The sequence below is a fragment of the Nicotiana tabacum genome, chromosome 24, assembly GCF_000715075.1.
Source record: "Nicotiana tabacum cultivar K326 chromosome 24, ASM71507v2, whole genome shotgun sequence".
Taxonomy (NCBI): Eukaryota; Viridiplantae; Streptophyta; class Magnoliopsida; order Solanales; family Solanaceae; genus Nicotiana; species Nicotiana tabacum.
Window position 1 is genome coordinate 103,419,872 of NC_134103.1, and position 18,881 is coordinate 103,438,752.

The window sequence follows — 18,881 nt, forward strand, 5'->3', positions numbered from 1 at the left end:
CCTGTTTCCTTGGTCAATAAAGTAGGAAAATCATCATTAAAAAATGCGGTTTATAGATGTTTAATCTAAATTATTGATGGGGTACAAAGTCACATGAATCAATAAGACTAATAAAATCCATATAAAACACTCTTTAATTGCAACTTTAAACCAATCATTCTTCACTCAGAAAGAGCCCAATAATTCTCTCCCTTTTTCAAGAAACTGTTAGTTAAACTCAATAATTAATTTTTTTATAAAACAAACTCAATAAATAAACTGTAAGGCTTTTGATTTCTTTATCTATATTTATTTATCTATCTATATTATTATAAAAGTACGAATACAAGGTTAGTCGACAAAAATAACCTTTAAAATTAAATTATCTCTTTAATAAAATGTACAAAAACGTAAATGCAACAGATTCCTCTTAAGAGTTAAACAACTCAAGGAGTCGATTTACTTAACTTTTCCTTGTTAAAATAGCACGGACTGGTCATTCAAAAATAGTCGGCGTTTGCCAAGTCATTGAATAATAGCCACTATTTTACTGCAATAGAGACCGGTCCAACATAATAAACTGGAGTTCGGTGCATTTGTGTATGAACTTCCAGCATATTATGTTGGACCGGTATACTTTGCTGGCTCCAGTATAATATACTGGAGACTGGAGCAATTATACTGGAACTCCAGTATATTATGCTGGAGTATTTTCCGGATTTTGAACAGTGTTTTCGTTCAAATTTATCTTTACATGAAAAGTGGCTAAATTTCGATAACTTTTGAAATTGTGGCTATTTTTGAATGACCACTTATAAATCTGGCTATTTTTGAATTTCTCTCCTTTTCCTCCGGTGCCACAATTCCGAAATGTGGGGATGTTAAGTTATAAATGGAGAAGGGATTAAAAATTTTAATTGATTTAGGAATCTTAAATATTCACAAAACTAATATAAAAGGAAACCTTAGTACTAGGCTCTGCAAATATTTATAACAATTTAAACGAAGAGAAATCTTTCTACTACCATTTAAAGCCTTAATTGATATTAGTTCGTATAATATTAAAAATAAATTAAGTAAGATATCTTTTGTGATGTACTTAATATTGGTAAATATTAGGAGTAACTACATAATCAAATAAAGAAAAATTTAATAGTCAAAATTAAGTTAATTTAAAATTTTAAATAATAAGAAAACAATTAAATGATAATTTTTTTAATATAAAATTTAATTTTAAGGGATTAATATGAATATTTTTCTTTTACTTAATAATAAAGTGGTTCCGATAATATGGATGGTATTGTGCTCTTTAATTTATTTATTTTTATTTCAGTGTGATTAATTGATTCCTTTACAAATTTCTCAAAGCAAACCAATGCATGTTAGATTAGGTTTCTCTAAACAAGTTCGTCCAAGTCTCGTATAAATCGAATTTTTTCCTTTGATTGGTTTATTTTCACAATTATATGATCTTGTGCCATGCATTGTCTCCAAATTCAAGATTTAAACTCAATTCATATTCAAATAAAAAGTAAAATACTGCAGAATATTATTACCAATGTATTATGTATGATGAAGATTGGTTAAATACAATTTTCACAATATATATATATATATATATATATATATATATATATATATATATATATATATATATATATATTAAAACAACATATTAGCACATTAGAACCAAAAATACATTAATATAAGATGTTCATATAGAATATGAAAATCAACTTGAACTTTTTAGACAAATAGGATGTTTGCATAATATAAGGTATTGATTTTATTTTGTGAACCGTATTGAAAATATTGTGTTTATGAATTTAAGCTATTTTTGTTTCAAACTATCTATCTTTTTTATATTTACCTTATTCTAAATAATAAATATTTATATTGTTTAAGGTATTGGTTTGTTGAGGGATACATGTGTTATTTTTAGAGCATTAGAGTAATAGAATTCTTTTAAATGTATGTATTCTTCATGTTCACGTTATTCTTGATTATTCTCGATATTATATATTTAAATAGTGAAGATTTATCTAAAAAAAAATTAACATTATTTTGACACAAACGATGTAGAATAAATTTCAAAATTATCCTAAAAGAAATACTTCTTCATAGCTTTTGATAATATTTTCAAGTAAAAAGGTGTGAACTTTGTGCAATTATTTTGCTTCGTGGTATATACAATTACTATTATTCTTTTATCTTTTAATTTTTTTAAAAATATTTTAATTGGCAGGTGACATTTAATGGTTCTCTTTGTGATGACTCTATTATACCGGATATGCTAGGTATGGGAAAAGAATTTTTTAAGGAAATAATATAGGCTAATATTTGCTAAATTATTATACTTCGAGGAAAAAGATGGCGATACTGATTCATGTGGCTATTGGGTATTTATTTCCAACTATTATTCAAAGAATAGATAAAAATCTTCTCGGCACTGCTATAGGAAAAGATATGGCTTATAGTGATTCATATGATTACCGTGTATTTTATTAACCTTACATATGTTCAAACAATTGTGAAAAAACTATATGTTAATTTTTTTTTATCTTAATAGGTACTACATGCCATTATTTTTTATGCATGGCTATGACTATAATTGTTTTTATATTTGAGGAGACAGGTGATCATTTTGAGTGAGAAAATGCACAAAAACCAAATCCTTTGCAATTTGCTCAATAATCAAGGAGTATATGATACTTAAAATCTTTAATCATGGACTTGATTTATCATAGTACCGCGATACTAAAATAACAAAAGGTAGGTGATTATAAATGTTATTAGAGCATATATGTGATTAAATTTTTACTGCTTTATTATACGGTAATAAAACAGTAATAATTTTACTTGAATTATATATGACGTACTTTAAATTCGACATAAATTTTCAAATAATTGAGACAACCATATATGTTAAAGTACAATAGAAAAAAGAAATATTTTTGGAGGTGATTCAATCAAGTTGAAAACTTTTTGATAAAATTAAAGTGGATTGTGTTCCCCTTTTTTTTTTCATTGCCTCAATGGAGTGAAGGATGATCTTGGTTGCCTGGAGTGCAAAATATATTATATTGTGTAAGGAAATATGTCACAGAAAATACACTACAATATGCCAACGTGAAATGTTATATTATATAATTAACTGATTGAATATTTTTATGAAATTATTATTATTATTATTATTATTATTATTATTATTATTATTATTATTATTATTATTATTATTATTATTATTATTATTATTCGCTTTGGTTAAGTTAGACTTATAAAAGCACGATCGCCCAACGAAAAACGTTAACCATCTTAATATTTACGTGTCATTTATAACATGTAACGCACGTTCGTAAAACTAGTAAAAGAAAAAGTTCGTATAAAGTCGTAAGAAGACGAAATTCTATATAAAAATCTACACAAATAAAGTTGCATTATCATTTATTGATTATTATCTTCCACTATTTATTGAACATAAATTCTGAATAATAGTATATTATAATAAATCGACAAGAAAATGCTTAGTGTCCGTTCCTTGAGCTCTCCTTTTCTTCTTGTTATTTCCTTACGTACCGAAAGGTTCAAAATAAAATCTTCAACAACTTTTTTCCGGTCAAAGTTAACGTACCAATAGATGGATCTTCTTTACAAACTTTTTGTTCATTTTATTTTTGGTAAGCATAAATAACCGTCTATTTACGAAAAAAGAATTCTTAATGCACTTCACTTTTTAAACTTTTCTTTTTTGGAAAAGCATAATGATGTGATCTTTTGAACCAATGAGTTTGTACTATATGCTTAATCATGCAAGGAGAACTCTTTGATTGCCCAAGAGAGTCTAATTGAGTTTTTAATTACATTAAGGAAAAGATCATATATAGAGTTTCAATATTTGAAATTTTTAAAAAGTTAAATTTTTTTTTGTTAATTAATTAAAACTAGGCCCATAGGAATCTCAGAATGTGGGAAATTATTACCTACATGAGCAGAGTCGAAGCCAAAATTTGATGTTTAGGGTGTTCAGAATCGTAGTCTGTTTAAGTAATTGTGTTCTAAATAAATATTTTGCATATATTTAATAAATTTTTTAAGACAAATACAAGATTTAAACTAAAATTATTGGGTTCTGCCGAAAGCATAGGAATCTTTAATTTTGAAAAGTGTCGAGTGAATATACTTTTTGAGAGTTGCACCAAAATAGTGACAGCTAGATGTCTTCTTCTTCTTCCGTCTCTCTCGTTTATCTTTACAACTGTTCATCTTTCATTTTCTGTACCTTTTTTTAGGTGGTGTTTATCTAATTGATTAGTTTGGACAAACTTTTGTGGCGAATGGATCAATTCAACAAATGTTAAAGTTGAGATGAAGCTCAAGTGGAACTCATTTTCTATTAATACTAGAAATTCCGCAAAAATCGACCGATATCGAGCTCACTCTTGATGAAGAGGTAATCAATACTTTATTTATATTAACCGACCGATTTCGGTCGTTTTATTAATATTAATTTTAATTTATTGTAAATGAAAAACCGACCAACATAGTTTTTCGCATTTTTGCGCCAAAGAAAATCGATCAAAGTTGGTCGGTTTCGTAAAAAAAAATTAAAAAATAATATATTTTAAAAAGCCGACCGAATTCGGTCTATAATTTTATTTTTTAATAAAACCGACCGACATCAGTCGATTATTTTCGTGCGAAAATATAATTAAAGAGTATAAATAAAATAAAAGACAGTCTTAAAACAAAATGCATCAATGGTCTAGTGGTTGAATAGTATCCTGCTACAGTACAGACCCCGGTTTGATTTCTAGATGGTGTATTTTTTAATTACATAATTAAAATACCGACCAACTTCGGTCGGTATTTTCGGTAATTTATTTTTTTTGAATTTAATTGACCGACCGAAATCGGTCGAAAAATACCGACTAAAATCGGTCGGTTAGCTCTACCGACGTTACGATTACCGACCGCCACGAATCGGTCGGTTTTTCCCGTTTTTTTTAGTAGTGATTTGTCCTTCCTTTTTTCATGCTTATATTTGGAGTGTTAGTTTAAATAGTTCAATCGGACAATTGCTCAGATTAATAAAATTAAGAACAAATGGTAAGTAGTAACACTTAAATTGTTGTGGCATTAATTTGTTTCATGCTTAGGTAGTGCTTAATTCCTTTTCAACAAAGTAGCTAGTACTTTAGATACTTTCTTTATTTTTCAGTCAAAAGGCAATCATACCAATTAATTCAATTCTTTGTCGAATCATTAACTGATAATAGTATGTTGGATTTCAGTTCGTCGGTTCCCTACATCCATAAATAGTGAATACCATAACTTCGATTTCATTGAACTATTAATAGAAAGAAAATGTGATTAGAAACGTACAAATACTAGCAATAATATATGATTATGACTTCTATTGACACATTGATTTGTTATAAGGGGGGTGGTAACCAAACACACCAACCTGCTATATATTACATTATATCTGCGTATATAATTTAAATACAGATAAAAATGAATTTAGCTAATAATGGTATCTTTTTCATTTCATTTTCCTTCTCCCCTCCAGATATATATATGCCACTTCTATATATGAAGCATGTGTCATATCTATTTTGTTCAAATGGACATATAAACTTTTCATAATTCTAGCTTTCTCGATTTCTTTTTTCTTCTTTTTCTTCAGCATGATGCAGACATCAAGCTAGAGACCTCAACTTTCTTTTTTTTGTTGGAAATTATGAGTAGTATTTTTAAAGAGCGAAAAAATTGCATAGCTTAAAGTTGACAACAATTAAAAAAGGTATTCAAAGCTCACAGTGTCAAATCACAATAATAGTTGTCTCACGGAAGTACCAGAATTATTGCAAAGCTTTTTCTTCACACGTACGTGCACCATGCAAGATGAGAATAGTACAATTCTTGTTCTGTGACTATTCAAATGAGTTATGAATATATGCAGCACACAGTTACCACCAGGGGGCAAGGGAAGGCATAAGCCTAGCTACGGGTTCGGCTAAATTTAATATATTTTTTTCAAATAGTATATTTATGTTTAGAAATTTATTAAATATGTACAAATTAAATATTAAATTTAGAGTTCAGTCATTAACACTTGAAGTCATCGTTTCAAAATTCAGAACTCAAAAAAATAAAAATTCTAGCTCCGCGTCTGCCAAGGGATATAGCAGGACGAACGAGATCCCTCCGCTTTTAATAAGAGGTTTCGGATTCGAGCCTTTGAATGGAGAATTTCTTGTAAGGAGCATTTACCCCTTAATAGTCTCACATGGTATTAATCTAGATTAGTCGGGCTAATAGGTTCCGATACTTCCGTGTACTACATGGTTAAAATTAATTGTGCAGTTCAAAGTTGGGACCAAAAGAAATGATAGAGCTTTCTTATCTACAGGTCGTTTTTCTTTTCTCTTTTATCAGGTGGTATTTCTCCTCTTTTTATCTAGAGGTTGTATTCCTTCTTTTGGTGTGTTATTGTGATCACCATCTTATTCTATAAAAGGATCATGACTTCGACATATTCATATTCAAGATTAAGATGATTTTTCTTGCTTAGCCCTTAGGTAGCTTTCTTCAACTTTTTTTAAAAAAATTTACATTATGAGCTCATAAAGATGAGGTGTACTTGGCTTTGGATTAATAATTGGCTGAAAACAAGAGAAATCTTCACTTTCTTTCAATCCATAAGTTAAGTCTCTTTCTTTCTCTTTTATTTTCCCAATATACAGTACCTAATTAACTTACGTAAAACACTTTTAGAATAAGAATTGTCAAAAAGAAAGCTGCATGCTTCTTATATACGCAAAGGAAGAAGGGTGCCCCCCAAATACATTATAAGATCTAGACACGCTTATACCCCCTCGGATATTTCATTTTTATTTTATTTATTTTAATAATAATCGATAAGCTATATATTGATCGTTCTATAACTTAAATTAAGTACTAGTTGATAAATACTTAATCTAGCAGTATAGGTTGTTACGTTAATCTTTGGCTGGGGACAAAATTTTGTTCTTGTGAGGAGTTTGTTGAATAGTTTACAATATGGAAGTGGTTTTTAATAAAAAGAAAAACATACTCCTGTATTTGTTCTAAAAAGGTTTCAGCCTTTTGAAATTATATTATATAGAAAAGAATGTTGTTGGCAATTCGATACGAGATAGTATATAAGATAAGAAAATTAAATACAACTACAGTCACTTTTTGATAATTACAGTAGCAGGTTTCTAAATTTCACCAGTAATGATCGACATATTAAAGTACTCTCTCCGTTTCAAATTAGACGAGGTACTTTTCTTTTTAGTATGTTCCAAAATAAATGGTACATTTCTAAATTTGGAAATAATTTAACTTTAAACTCTTCATTTTACCCTTAATGAAAAGCTTTTATCACCACACAAATGTCATGGCCCCACAAAACTTTTACCCCTTAATCTTTTTAGACCATGAGTTTCAAAAGTCTTCTACTTTTTTCTTAAACTTCGTGTCGAGTCAAACTAACTCGTCTAAATTGAAACGAAAGGAGTAATGGGAAGCATGTTTGGCAGAAAATAACAACAATTATTGGCTTCGTATCTACTGCCTACCTCAAACGGACTTGAATTATTGTAAATGATTATGACTTCTGATTATTACTTGCAGTCGTTAGATTATGTATTTTTTTCCCTCTTGAAAATATATAGATTTGTTTCTAGTGAATAATGAAAGTATGTAAATCCACAAATTAAAGTTAAATCTATACATTGATTAGAGTGTTTCTTTTTGTTTTAATTATATTGTGCATGTACGTGGTTAATTTACTCCCGTAGCAAAGTATAGACTAGATTTATCGGAGAATGTCGATATCGATATCAATACTTCAAACAGTCCTTATCTTTAAACAGAGGAAACTCTTGTTGGTTTTCTACGCTTCTATTTCTTTTTTGGGTTATAAAGGGAAGTAGTATACATAGTCTTTTGTTCATTATTCAACTGTTCACCTTACGTAATTGTTAAGGTTCTCTTACCACTTCAGCTACCTAATGACAATTATTGTACCCCACATCCCCAATGTTAGCTCCCATTTTCTTGTGAATTACATGATACAAACCTAATAATTGAAAAAATAGGAGAAGGGCAGCTCGATGAACGAAATTCTAGCGTTAACGTAGGATTCGGGAAAGGGTTACAACTGAATGGATTGTAATATAGGTAGTTTATCCTGACATAAGTATTAGTGGTTGATTCTACAACTCGAACCCCTAACCTATAGTTCACACGACGACTAAATTAATTACCATTGCTCCAAAGTTTCTCTTCAATAATTGGAAAATAAAAAATCATCCTACGAATAGTTAAAATGTAATACTAATAAATAAGGAAATTTTATAAATATATATAGAGAGAGAGATCAAAATCCTAAAATAAAACAAGAATAGCTTTATAGGCTCTAATGAAACGTAAAGTACATTCCCAATATATATATTTGACCAATGCCTTATTAGGCTAAGCAAGTGGTGATGAAGCTTTATCGAGAAAAGAAATAGCAGTAGACTAAATATCTGCCATTAGGATTGTTTTGTTCCAGAGGACAATTGTATTATTAGGAGTTCCTATTCGATAAGTTTGTGGGTAAGAATAACGAAAGAAAAAAGAATTACTATAAAAACATATTGGTTTTGAAGTTGGTAATAGCCCGCGCCATAAATTATTTATATTTGGTAGCCGAAAAAATGTATAAAACTTGTATAATTTTTATATATAACATACAAAATGTATATATATACAAAAAATATACAAATTTTATACATTTTTTCGACTATTATTTTTACGGCGGCTATTTTTTCTAGAAGAATGATCCTTTTTTGTTAGATGTATAGTGCATTTTCAAAGTGACATTGCAAAAAGAACTGCTAAGACCTTAGGCTAGCCTAGCAAGAAAGTGTCTTAACTTCACCAGTTCAAGTGAAAACTTTAGATTTCGTGAAGCTCTTTGACGCCAAATAACCTTCCCAACATGAATTCCACATCACAGGAACAGTCTCATTGCTATTTCTCAATTGAAAGCGATACCTCTAAATGTATGGTTTTCTTTAAATTTAGGAAAAGATCAGCAGCTTAGCAGCCTTGACATCTTATTGTAGGTGTAAAGAGCTAAAGAAAGTGTTTACTTCTCGATAACTCGTTTAGCTCCATCTAAGGTATTCTTGAGAAGCATTGCAACAGTCATTGGTCCAACACCCCCCGGAACTGGAGTTATCCATCCAGCTACCTTACATGCTTCCTGAAAATCGACGTCTCCAACAAGCCTATAACCTGATTTCCTAGTAGGATCATCTACAGCATTTGTCCCTACGTCAATTACTGCAGCGCCAGGTTTGATCCAGCTGCCTTTGATCTGAAAAATAAGACAGCAACTTGGTTCAGAGGCCAGTCATCTATGAACTAAAAATTAGCACTTGCGGAATGGTTTTCTTACTGCCATTAGCAGGGTTATATTTCATCAAGAAAGCTCTATTGCAAGGGTATAGTAAACAAAAAATTAATTAATAGAAGCAAAATGAGTACAAAAAGGAGGGTAAGAAAGGAGAAATGAATGCTCCTTGTTACCATCATAGCCTGTCCTGCGGCAGCAATAATAATGTCTGCTTCACGAACGATTTTTTCTGGTTCCTTGGTGCGTGAGTGCACTATAGTAACAGTAGCATCTTCCTTCAGAAGCAGCGGAGACACTGGTAATCCAACAATGTTACTTCGACCAACCACAACTGCATTCTTCCCCTTTATGCTAATCCCACTTCGATGTAAAAGCTCAATGCATCCCTGTTGATAGGAGTGCTTTTAGAAGCTAGATAGTAAAGATTTGAACATAAATTCTTAATTAAGGCAGGAGAATTAGAGATCTGGATGTTTTGTTATTCAATAACAGAAGTATTAGTTGTTCTCAGAATCAATGAAGTGTATCACTTCACTACCTTGGGCGTGCAAGGGAGGAACAAGGGTTGTCTGCCTTTCATTGCAAGCTTGCCAATATTCAGAGGATGAAAGCCATCTACATCCTTTTCTAGACTGATTTCACCTAGAACTCTCTCTTCATTAACATGTTTTGGTAACGGAAGCTGTACCAATATACCTGTCGCAATGCACAGAGTGCCTTAACTACACTTGTCTTTGTTATGCGTCATTTGATATTCTAACCAACACATTTTCTTCTCAACAATATACTTGCACAACATTACTAATAAACCAGAACTAGAAAATTAGAAATGCTTACTCGAGGAAAAAGTGAAAGAAAAGAGAAGAAATCTAAGAAGCAGTCAGGCAAAACTTGCAAAAACTCCACCAGCAAGGTAAAACCAAATTTTAAAAGTCATGGAAAGAGGTGGTGTAAATAAAGCTTTGACCAAGTTGAAGTTAAAACTTTTTTAAAGATGGAAGTTGAAGCTTTGACCAAACTGTAGGAATGAGATATTAGATAGGTGCTCTAATCCGAGGATTTTCAGTTTCAAATAGACTTAATTATACTAACTGAATTATGCAGTACCAACGACATAAAGCAATACACAGGTTGCATGTAGAATGGCTGGTTACTGTAGATGCCACTATGTTGCCAACAATTAACACCATTGAGTTTGTCCGACAGAGCAATTTTATATCAAATATTTTGTATTGAGCCTGCAATAGCTAGGACCTTAAAGTTCTCTTTTTGAATAACTACACAGGTATGGACAATGTTGGCTAAAAATAACCCGGTTGTACAAAAATAAAGTAGGAGCATGATGAGAAAATAACATCTGCAGTATGCCCAAACCAAGTACAGACAAACAAGGCTAAACTTCCTCACCCAAACAACAGAAGTATAACAATGCAAAGCAGCAAGAGGCAAGAAAAATAACTTCCTATTATCGCCAATGACTAACCATGTACATCACGATTAGCATTCAGCTCGTGGACCTTGCTAATCAATTCATCTTCAGCTACGTCCTCTGGGAGATCTATGTCAAAAGATTGAATGCCAAGTTCAGCACAAGATTTTCTCTTCATATTCACATAACTTTGAGAATCCTTCCTATTTCCTACAATGACTACTGCCAAGCCAGGGACCTGAAAATAACAAAAAACTTGGATACTTGAATTCCGCATGACCCATGAAAAATACAATTTCTGATTAAGGACATTGCTGCACCAGCTTCAAAATTCAAATACATCATATACACATTAAAGAATGCACATACTCTGAATTATCTTCATAATATCCACGATGTAATTACCTGATTAATAGGAAAATTTCCATACATGCATTCGCTTAAGCATGCAGATACACATGTCAGGGAACTAACCTTGCCATACTTTTCTGAAAGGAGTCGGACTTCAGAAGCAATCTCAGAACGAATAGTTTGAGCAATTGCTTTACCATCAATGATGGTAGCCTTGTGATCTGATGGCGATGTCATTGTTTCTTCAACCGAGAGATAACTTCCCTATAATTTCAGGACTGCTGGTTTCATACAAGAAAAGATAAGTTAAACCAAAAGGTTGGACTAGGGTAAGAGTAGGCATATTCAAAGTCAACATTCTACTACATAACTCAGTACCAATCCAAAACATATTAAGCAGCTATCGATTTAGTTCAGCTATAGTGATATTTTAAAGTGTATTGTGATTAGCGGGTGCCTAACAAGAGTGTGGCTTTCACAAGGCGAATATATGTCGGACTAAAGTGTATTTGTGAACTGATGAGTACATTCTTTCCCTACTCGAGAGGAACAAGTGCACTACTTTTCCCATAGGCCATTAGGAAGAAAAAATCATTTAGAGATTGTGCTTACGAAGGAGTGGAAAAACTAATAGATTTGATTGAGTGTTTGTTTGCAAACTTAATGATTGAATAACAGGCCTTTTTTCAATTTTGAAGCCTAATTAAAGATGATTAGGTTCGGTTTTGATTTGGACATGAATATAATCTTGTTCAGGCAAATTTAACATTGAAACTTTCATTACCTCAGTAAAGCGGTACTTCGTAGAGATGCAAGGTGCAGATAAGCACAACTTAATATGACAGGCACAATTTTAAGAAAAGCAAAACCTTGCACCACAGTGCTCTATAACTGTAGGTTGAATTAGAAAACTCAAGTCAAGTAGTAAAGTGTTCAGATAACAATGCTGGTAGTTGGTTCTGCTACAAAAGCCAACGAGGTTTTTAAAGTAAACTTAAAGGTCCTCAATTGGGAGGAAAAAACTTTTGTAGCCTCCCTATTTGAATTTTTCATATAAACTAATTGGAGATAACCCCAATTCACAGTGACGTCCTCTAGCATCGATAGCTGGAAATATCTCAAAGCTTTTCTCAATTGTTTAGCCAGCTTTCAAGGATATACATGCTTAAGTTTAGCACCTCCAACCGGTAAATCATCAACTATGCCTCAACTAACTAGATCCTCTATATCCATTATGTTGCTCTCCTTCTCTTTTCATTCCAACACTTGTAAATAACTACTGTTATAATCGCATTATTTAATGCTGCGCAAACAAACATATAATTCAAGAAATAAGAGTCAATCAAACCCACTTAATTTCGAATAAAAATCCAGTTTTCCTTCAGGCAGCAGCAAATAATCAGCACAGCATATGCAATTTCATCCTAAATCTCAGTACATACAATTTAATTCAGTAGCAGATTGTCAATTCCACAAAACCATTTAATACATATACCTCAACAGAGTGGAATAGTTCAATTGGTTAGCAACAATAGAGTCAATTAGGATACTCACTCCTCCATTAACAGTCACTTAATCAGATTTGGGGCGTCTATGCAATTTAATCTAACAAAAATAGGGGGGAAATTTTGAGATCTTTAACCACCAAAGAAACAGTAAAAGATTTGATACTTACAGCAAACAAAATCTTGAAATTGTAGCAGAGAAATTGGGTCGTCAGATTTGTAAGAAAAATTGGAAAATTTGCACCCTTTTAGATAAACTAGATGGGATTGGCCCGTGCAAGCCCGGGCCCAACACTTTGGACAAATAATATTGTGAAAATGTGTATGGCACATATTTCTGTTATGCTCGTATAAAGCAGATATTAATGTATAAAGTGAGACCAAACAGACAACAACAATGACAGAAACACAAACTGTAGGTATCAATTCGAACAAAAAAAAGTAATAAATTTTCTTTCCTCTCTCTTTCTGTTTCTAAATTGAGCAAAAACCAGAGCCTTTTCCTTCTCATCACTTTTAGCTTTTGCTTTGCAGATTCATGAAATCCATCAAAGAAGTTGGGTAGGGAGGATGACTGGAATTGTCTAGATAAAGCGAGATCAATAGGCACCTCATATAAACAGCTTATGCAGTAGAACAACATGGACTGGTAGGAAACCTTTGTAGACAGAGTTAACCAGTATGAAAAGTTGAAGTACAGCTTAAGAATGCTTTTAACACAATTGAAGTGCAAGAACAACTGTAGTGAAAAAACATTCCATGAAATGGATGATTAAGTGTATTACTTTGATACATATATTCTTTATAATCAAGTAAAAGTATATTTGTGACAACCCCAATAAATTTATCATTGAAGAAGTCCCAAAAAGGGCCAACAGTTACTCCCTCATAATAGTCCTAATAAAATTTCATCAAATTGCAGCTCTGGTAAATAGCTTGATTTGCAAAATAACACAACCAGAAAGAAAAACAATTTAAAGTAAACCAACTTAGAGAGTACCCTAAGATAATCATAAAGATAACTATTTCCAGGTAAGAGTATTCTCTTAGATATCACTGCTTCCTTCCATTTCTACATGGTGCCAAAAATTAAATATCACTGCTTCCTCCCATTTCTACATGGTGCCAAAAATTAAATATCACTGCTTCCTCCCATTTCTACATGGTGCCCAAATTTAACCCCAAATAAAAGAAACTAATAATTATTGAAACGAAATTAATCACCGGAAGTTAAAGTCGAGATGATCTTTATAGAAAAAAGCACTTTAATGCGATGAACAAAAAAAAACACAAGATAAATGAATCTGGAGAAGACAGAAAACCAATTTGTTTAAATCTCATGGGAATTTGAAGTTACTAATTTAGAAACTTTCTATCTCATGGGAAGTTGAAGTTATTCATGAGGACGCTTTCCATCAGCTTTAAGTTTGAAGAATGGAAGGAGCACTACTTTATACAATCGCTATAAGCAGTCAGTTTAAACATGTTCAAAACTCATAGTGCGCGTATTTTAATTCTCCATGTCTACATAGAGTGATTACCCACTGCTGGTTTGGTATAGTATCTGAGCTGCTGAGAAGCTAAGAGAAAAGAGAGGATCAATGCTACCAAGACAAAGCATCCTGCATTTGCAGGGCAAACTTGGAGATCTTTATATAGGTTCACATAGAAACAGAAAAGATGTTAGCATTCAGAACTTGTAGACCCTTGATCTTTTAGAAAAATAAAATAAATTGAGATAGAAGAAATGCAGGGTTTAGCAGTTTTAGCAACACAATTTCAGTAGCCAAGACCATTTTGCAGGGGTAGACCACCAATATAGTGTACAACATCTACATAGTAGATTTAATGGGAAGACAATCTTCAACAGTTTAAATCGGTTACTTTGAAATTTGATGAACAACAACAATAACATTTACACGAATCAAGAAGAGAAGATGCAGATTCACCTTTAGCTTCAGATATTGGTTTTTCTGCAAGGACCTGCATTTTGTAAGAATGAATTATACATGTAACCATGGTATTCATTAATGAGCAGCTTGAAAGGTAAACTCTCTCGAAAATAAATTTGCAACTCCTGGTTTATCAAGTAACACAGATATGATATTTTTACAAATCATAAAAATATATTCATTAACATGCAGCTTGAAAGGTAAACTTTCTTGAAAACAGGTTGCAACTCCAGCTCCACCAAGTAACACAGATGTTGATAGTTTGACAAATCAGGAATAACGGTCTCACTTCTAATCAAGAACAAAAAGGTTTTCATAATTCTTGATACCAACTTATACTCCAAAAAGTTAGTAGCTAAAAGATTTATCACAGTACAAAAATAATAAAATCAAAACACTTACTAACAACTGTACAACTTCTCTTTTTTTCTCAAAGCTGAATATGATAACAAAGAGTGCAAGAAGACAGACAATCACATAAAAAGACAACTCAACAAATTTATCAGGACTTTATCTCCAAACATAGTCCATCCAGAGCTTCGACTTTATTATCCACAATTACAAGGTATCCGACTTTAAGGAGATCCAATAGGCAGAACATCTCCCTCCCTCCCTCTATCTATCTATCTATCTATCTATCTCTTTATCTCTATCTAGCTAGCTATAAAAAATTATTTAGCATTACAAGTTTATTATAACAGAGAAGAACAAATTCATTATTAGTAAAATATTGAGAAGACAACGAATGCTCCTTTTTCCGGGCTTGAGATCAGCTGTATAACTCAAACATATGCGGAGTTAAATTAAAAATTGGTTCTTGACGTAAGAATTAACATGACCTGGCATCACACTGTGATCATAGAGAAGAAACTTTACTACAGTCAGGTTTCTTTGACAGAGTTGAATATAGACACACTCTGTAGACTTCTCAAGCTGAGATACCACTGTTAGAATCGTATTTTTAACTTCAATCATTGCAAAATTTGATATTTCAGGAGATCTCCTTAAACAGAGATTCTTACACAATCCATTTTCAATCACTGCACAAATTTTGTAATCTGAAGTGAGATGGCTTGGGAAAAAGATAAAAAGGATGATAAAGACATAGAAACCTTGAATTTTATGTGTCAACTTTCAACAAAGAAACTCTCGCATTATTATATACACGTATCAATTTTTGAACAACATAAGACACTAAGTACTAAATGTTGATGAAAGTGGCTCTAAGTAAAAAAACGTAAAAGATTAAGTCCTCATCAATAGAAATAACAATTGAATATTAGACATGACAATTGACATCATAGCCCATTGATTGGATTCGGATGGTTCATTTTCTCTGAAAATCATGTTAGACGACTTCATGCTCGTGCATACACATAATCTTGCAGTCTACGAAGTATGAATTTTACGATCCAAAAGCTTCCTTTTTGATATCTCCTAGGTTACTTCTACAAGCCAAAAAAAAAAGAGAAAGAGCACAACTTAGTTTTTCCTTTTCTAAGACAAGGTGGGTTGCTCTGATGGTAAGCACCCTCCACTTCCAACCAAGAGGTTGTGAGTTCGAGTCACCCCAAGAGCAAGGTGGGGAGTTCTTGGAGGGAAGAATGCCGAGGGTCATTTGGAAACAGCCTCTCTACCCCAGGGTAGGGGTAAGGTCTGCGTACACACTACCCTCCCCAGACTCCACTAGTAGAATTATACTGGGTTGTTGTTGTTTGTTGTTGTAAGTTACTACCACCATATTACCTGATGGCTGATGCCACTTGTCGTTCATACATCTCCTTAAAACTTTCTATCGCTCTCTGTAATTTGTATTTTGTCCCAAGGTATCATTGACAAATTTACTAATGGATCGCAGCCTTCATCAATCTTCGAATACTAAACAGAATGCCCAGCCTAATTTGCTAAGGTGTCTCACTCTTAGGAAGTTAAACAGTTAACAAAACCACTATAATCGTGGTTCACCTACATGATCTACAGATCTACTACGTTATAGAAGTATATGCTATGATAGATTGTACTGCGAGAATTGCTCAAGTTACAGAAATACCATGAAACTTGGATAATAAAATCTTTTTTGTCCCAAAGGTTCTTCCTTTCAACTTGTTGTTCCCAAGTTGAAATAATAAATAGTACTAATAGCCAAGAAATAACTAATCTTTCACTCAGCTTATCATCAAAATAACTTTGAAAATAACTAAATGAATATGCTACAACCAGTTAAACTATACGAAATGTTTTTACACGGTCAATATATCTACTGTGATGCTATAGCGTATCCCTTTATCAGGTCTCAATTTGATTAATTTTAGACTTACACATTTTGTATTTAATTTTATTTTCAAAATAAAACATATTTACTTTTTGATTTATTGATCAACTATGCCTTTTAATTTATAGTGACAAAATTGAGCAGTCAAATAAAGCTGAACCTTAAAGAAGAAAGAATATGAATAATCTTGAATGCTATCTGTTAAATTCTACTAAAATGTGTACAAATTTTATGCCTCACTTGACTTCAACTTAGCTTTAACAAAATAAACTTTAGAAGATGAAGAGAGTACATTGGTCTAATCTGTTAAAACTTATAGTTTAGCATGTAAAATATGTTAGTTTTTATTGAACTATATATTCGTCAAATCTTTTGCAACCCTATACACAGGCAACAAGGAAAATGAAATCAAACAAACAAAGAACCCAAAAATTTGCCAAATAAGCTGACATAACAAATTCAATACACCTGTGGACGAAGTAGCTGAGAAAATGGAGTAGATCGAAAAAAAAACGCACCGAAATAAAGCGAAACGTAGGGCAGAGCAAAATAAAGCGGTAGCAGTGGAGTGCAAAATTACGTAAATAGTCTTTCCCTGAAAAACACAAATCAACAGTAATTTTACCTAATATAGGAGCACTGCAAATATCAAATTGCCCGAAATCTTTCATTTGCAGGAAGAGACAATATGGAGCTAACAACTGGGGTAGGTGAGTCGAAGAGGACCGAAGTGAGAACTGTAGAAGTGTGAAAATACTGTTTCTAGTGGATAAAAGATATTTTTGGTACCCAATGTGAAAAAAATAAAAATTTGAGAATTATCAAAAATATGAATATGTTTTGTTTGATTTCTTTCACTTAATTCAATTTATCGATCGCAACTGTTGCCAAGAAACCTAATAATTTACGAAGTATTTTAAGTTAAATTGCTTTTGATGAGTTAGTAATTAATATAAAGTATAAATTTAATTTATTGTGTGCTTAGTATGTGAAAGTCGTTTTCCATGAAAAATGTGTATTCCTGGAAAATATTTTTGAGTGAAAAATACATATAAAAAATATTAATAATATTAGTAAATTAGGGAGCATTTAAATGAAACTTTTGAATAGTCGAGATTAATAATATGTTCAAAGATAAATGTGTAAAGAATCTGCCAATAAGTGAAGAAAATTATTTTTCTAATTTTTATGAAAATAATTTCCGTACAAAAAAGGACTTTTCGTAAAATAAAAAATTAATAACTTCCGTCATGTCAAACCCAACCTCGGCTAAAAGCCATTTCCCTTAGTTAAATTAAACATTAGAGATTCAGAATTGGTTGTGGACGAAGGTAGCCATTCGATTACGAGTTCAACTGAACGCGTAACTTTCGATACAGAATATGAATTTATATATAAAAATTTTATTAAATCTCAATAAGTATTGGATTGAACCCATAATTTTAGTAGTACAACGAGTTTAAGACTAAAAATTTTAAAAGCCAAATTTCATTAAATTTAAATTGTGAATCCGTTTCTGATTGAGAATCCAATAATGCAACAGGAACAATCCAAATCCAGCTTTGGTATTTGGTACTTAAAATGTATATCAGTTTTGTTCATATAACTTACACAGGATTATGCAAAATCTATCAAGTTGCCTTCTGTCTCCTGGATTTGTAAACCAATGAGGGAAACAAATCCTTTTAGATTCATGTCCGCTCCTTCATTTTTCTTAATTTTAAAATGATTCCATAAACCAAAGAGATTGCATAAATGGATGAACTGTCATATAATATAATGCAAATGCTGATTTGGAAATCATATAAATCATGATGTTTGGTTTTCTTATAGAAAATCAGATTTTTTTGGTAAGAGAGGAAACTCACAGCCGCTACAACCTCTGCCATAGTCTCCGCTACAACTTTTGTCACAGCCTCTGCCTTTCGGGTGAAGGTAAACCTCCCATATGTAATAGCCT

General features: G+C 31.9%; 1 protein-coding gene across 5 annotated transcripts; it reads right to left on the minus strand.

Annotated features, from left to right (window-relative positions):
- Positions 1–8,927: 8,927 nt before the first annotated feature.
- Positions 8,928–17,685, minus strand: LOC107764705 (bifunctional protein FolD 2-like). 5 transcript variants are annotated; one of them, XM_075247872.1, is made up of 7 exons: positions 17,547–17,685; positions 14,647–14,680; positions 11,316–11,470; positions 10,896–11,079; positions 9,951–10,108; positions 9,586–9,798; positions 8,928–9,373 (listed from the first exon to the last, which is right to left on the minus strand). In XM_075247872.1, the coding sequence occupies exons 3-7, from the start codon at positions 11,427–11,429 to the stop codon at positions 9,143–9,145; spliced, it is 900 nt and encodes a 299-aa protein (XP_075103973.1). In that variant the 5' UTR covers positions 11,430–11,470; positions 14,647–14,680; positions 17,547–17,685; the 3' UTR covers positions 8,928–9,142. The 5 variants fall into 5 exon arrangements, with proteins under 5 accessions (XP_075103973.1, XP_075103975.1, XP_075103974.1 ...); XM_075247874.1 differs by having other exon boundaries at positions 11,316–11,473; XM_075247873.1 differs by having other exon boundaries at positions 17,440–17,580.
- Between the last annotated feature and the right edge of the window lie 1,196 nt (positions 17,686–18,881).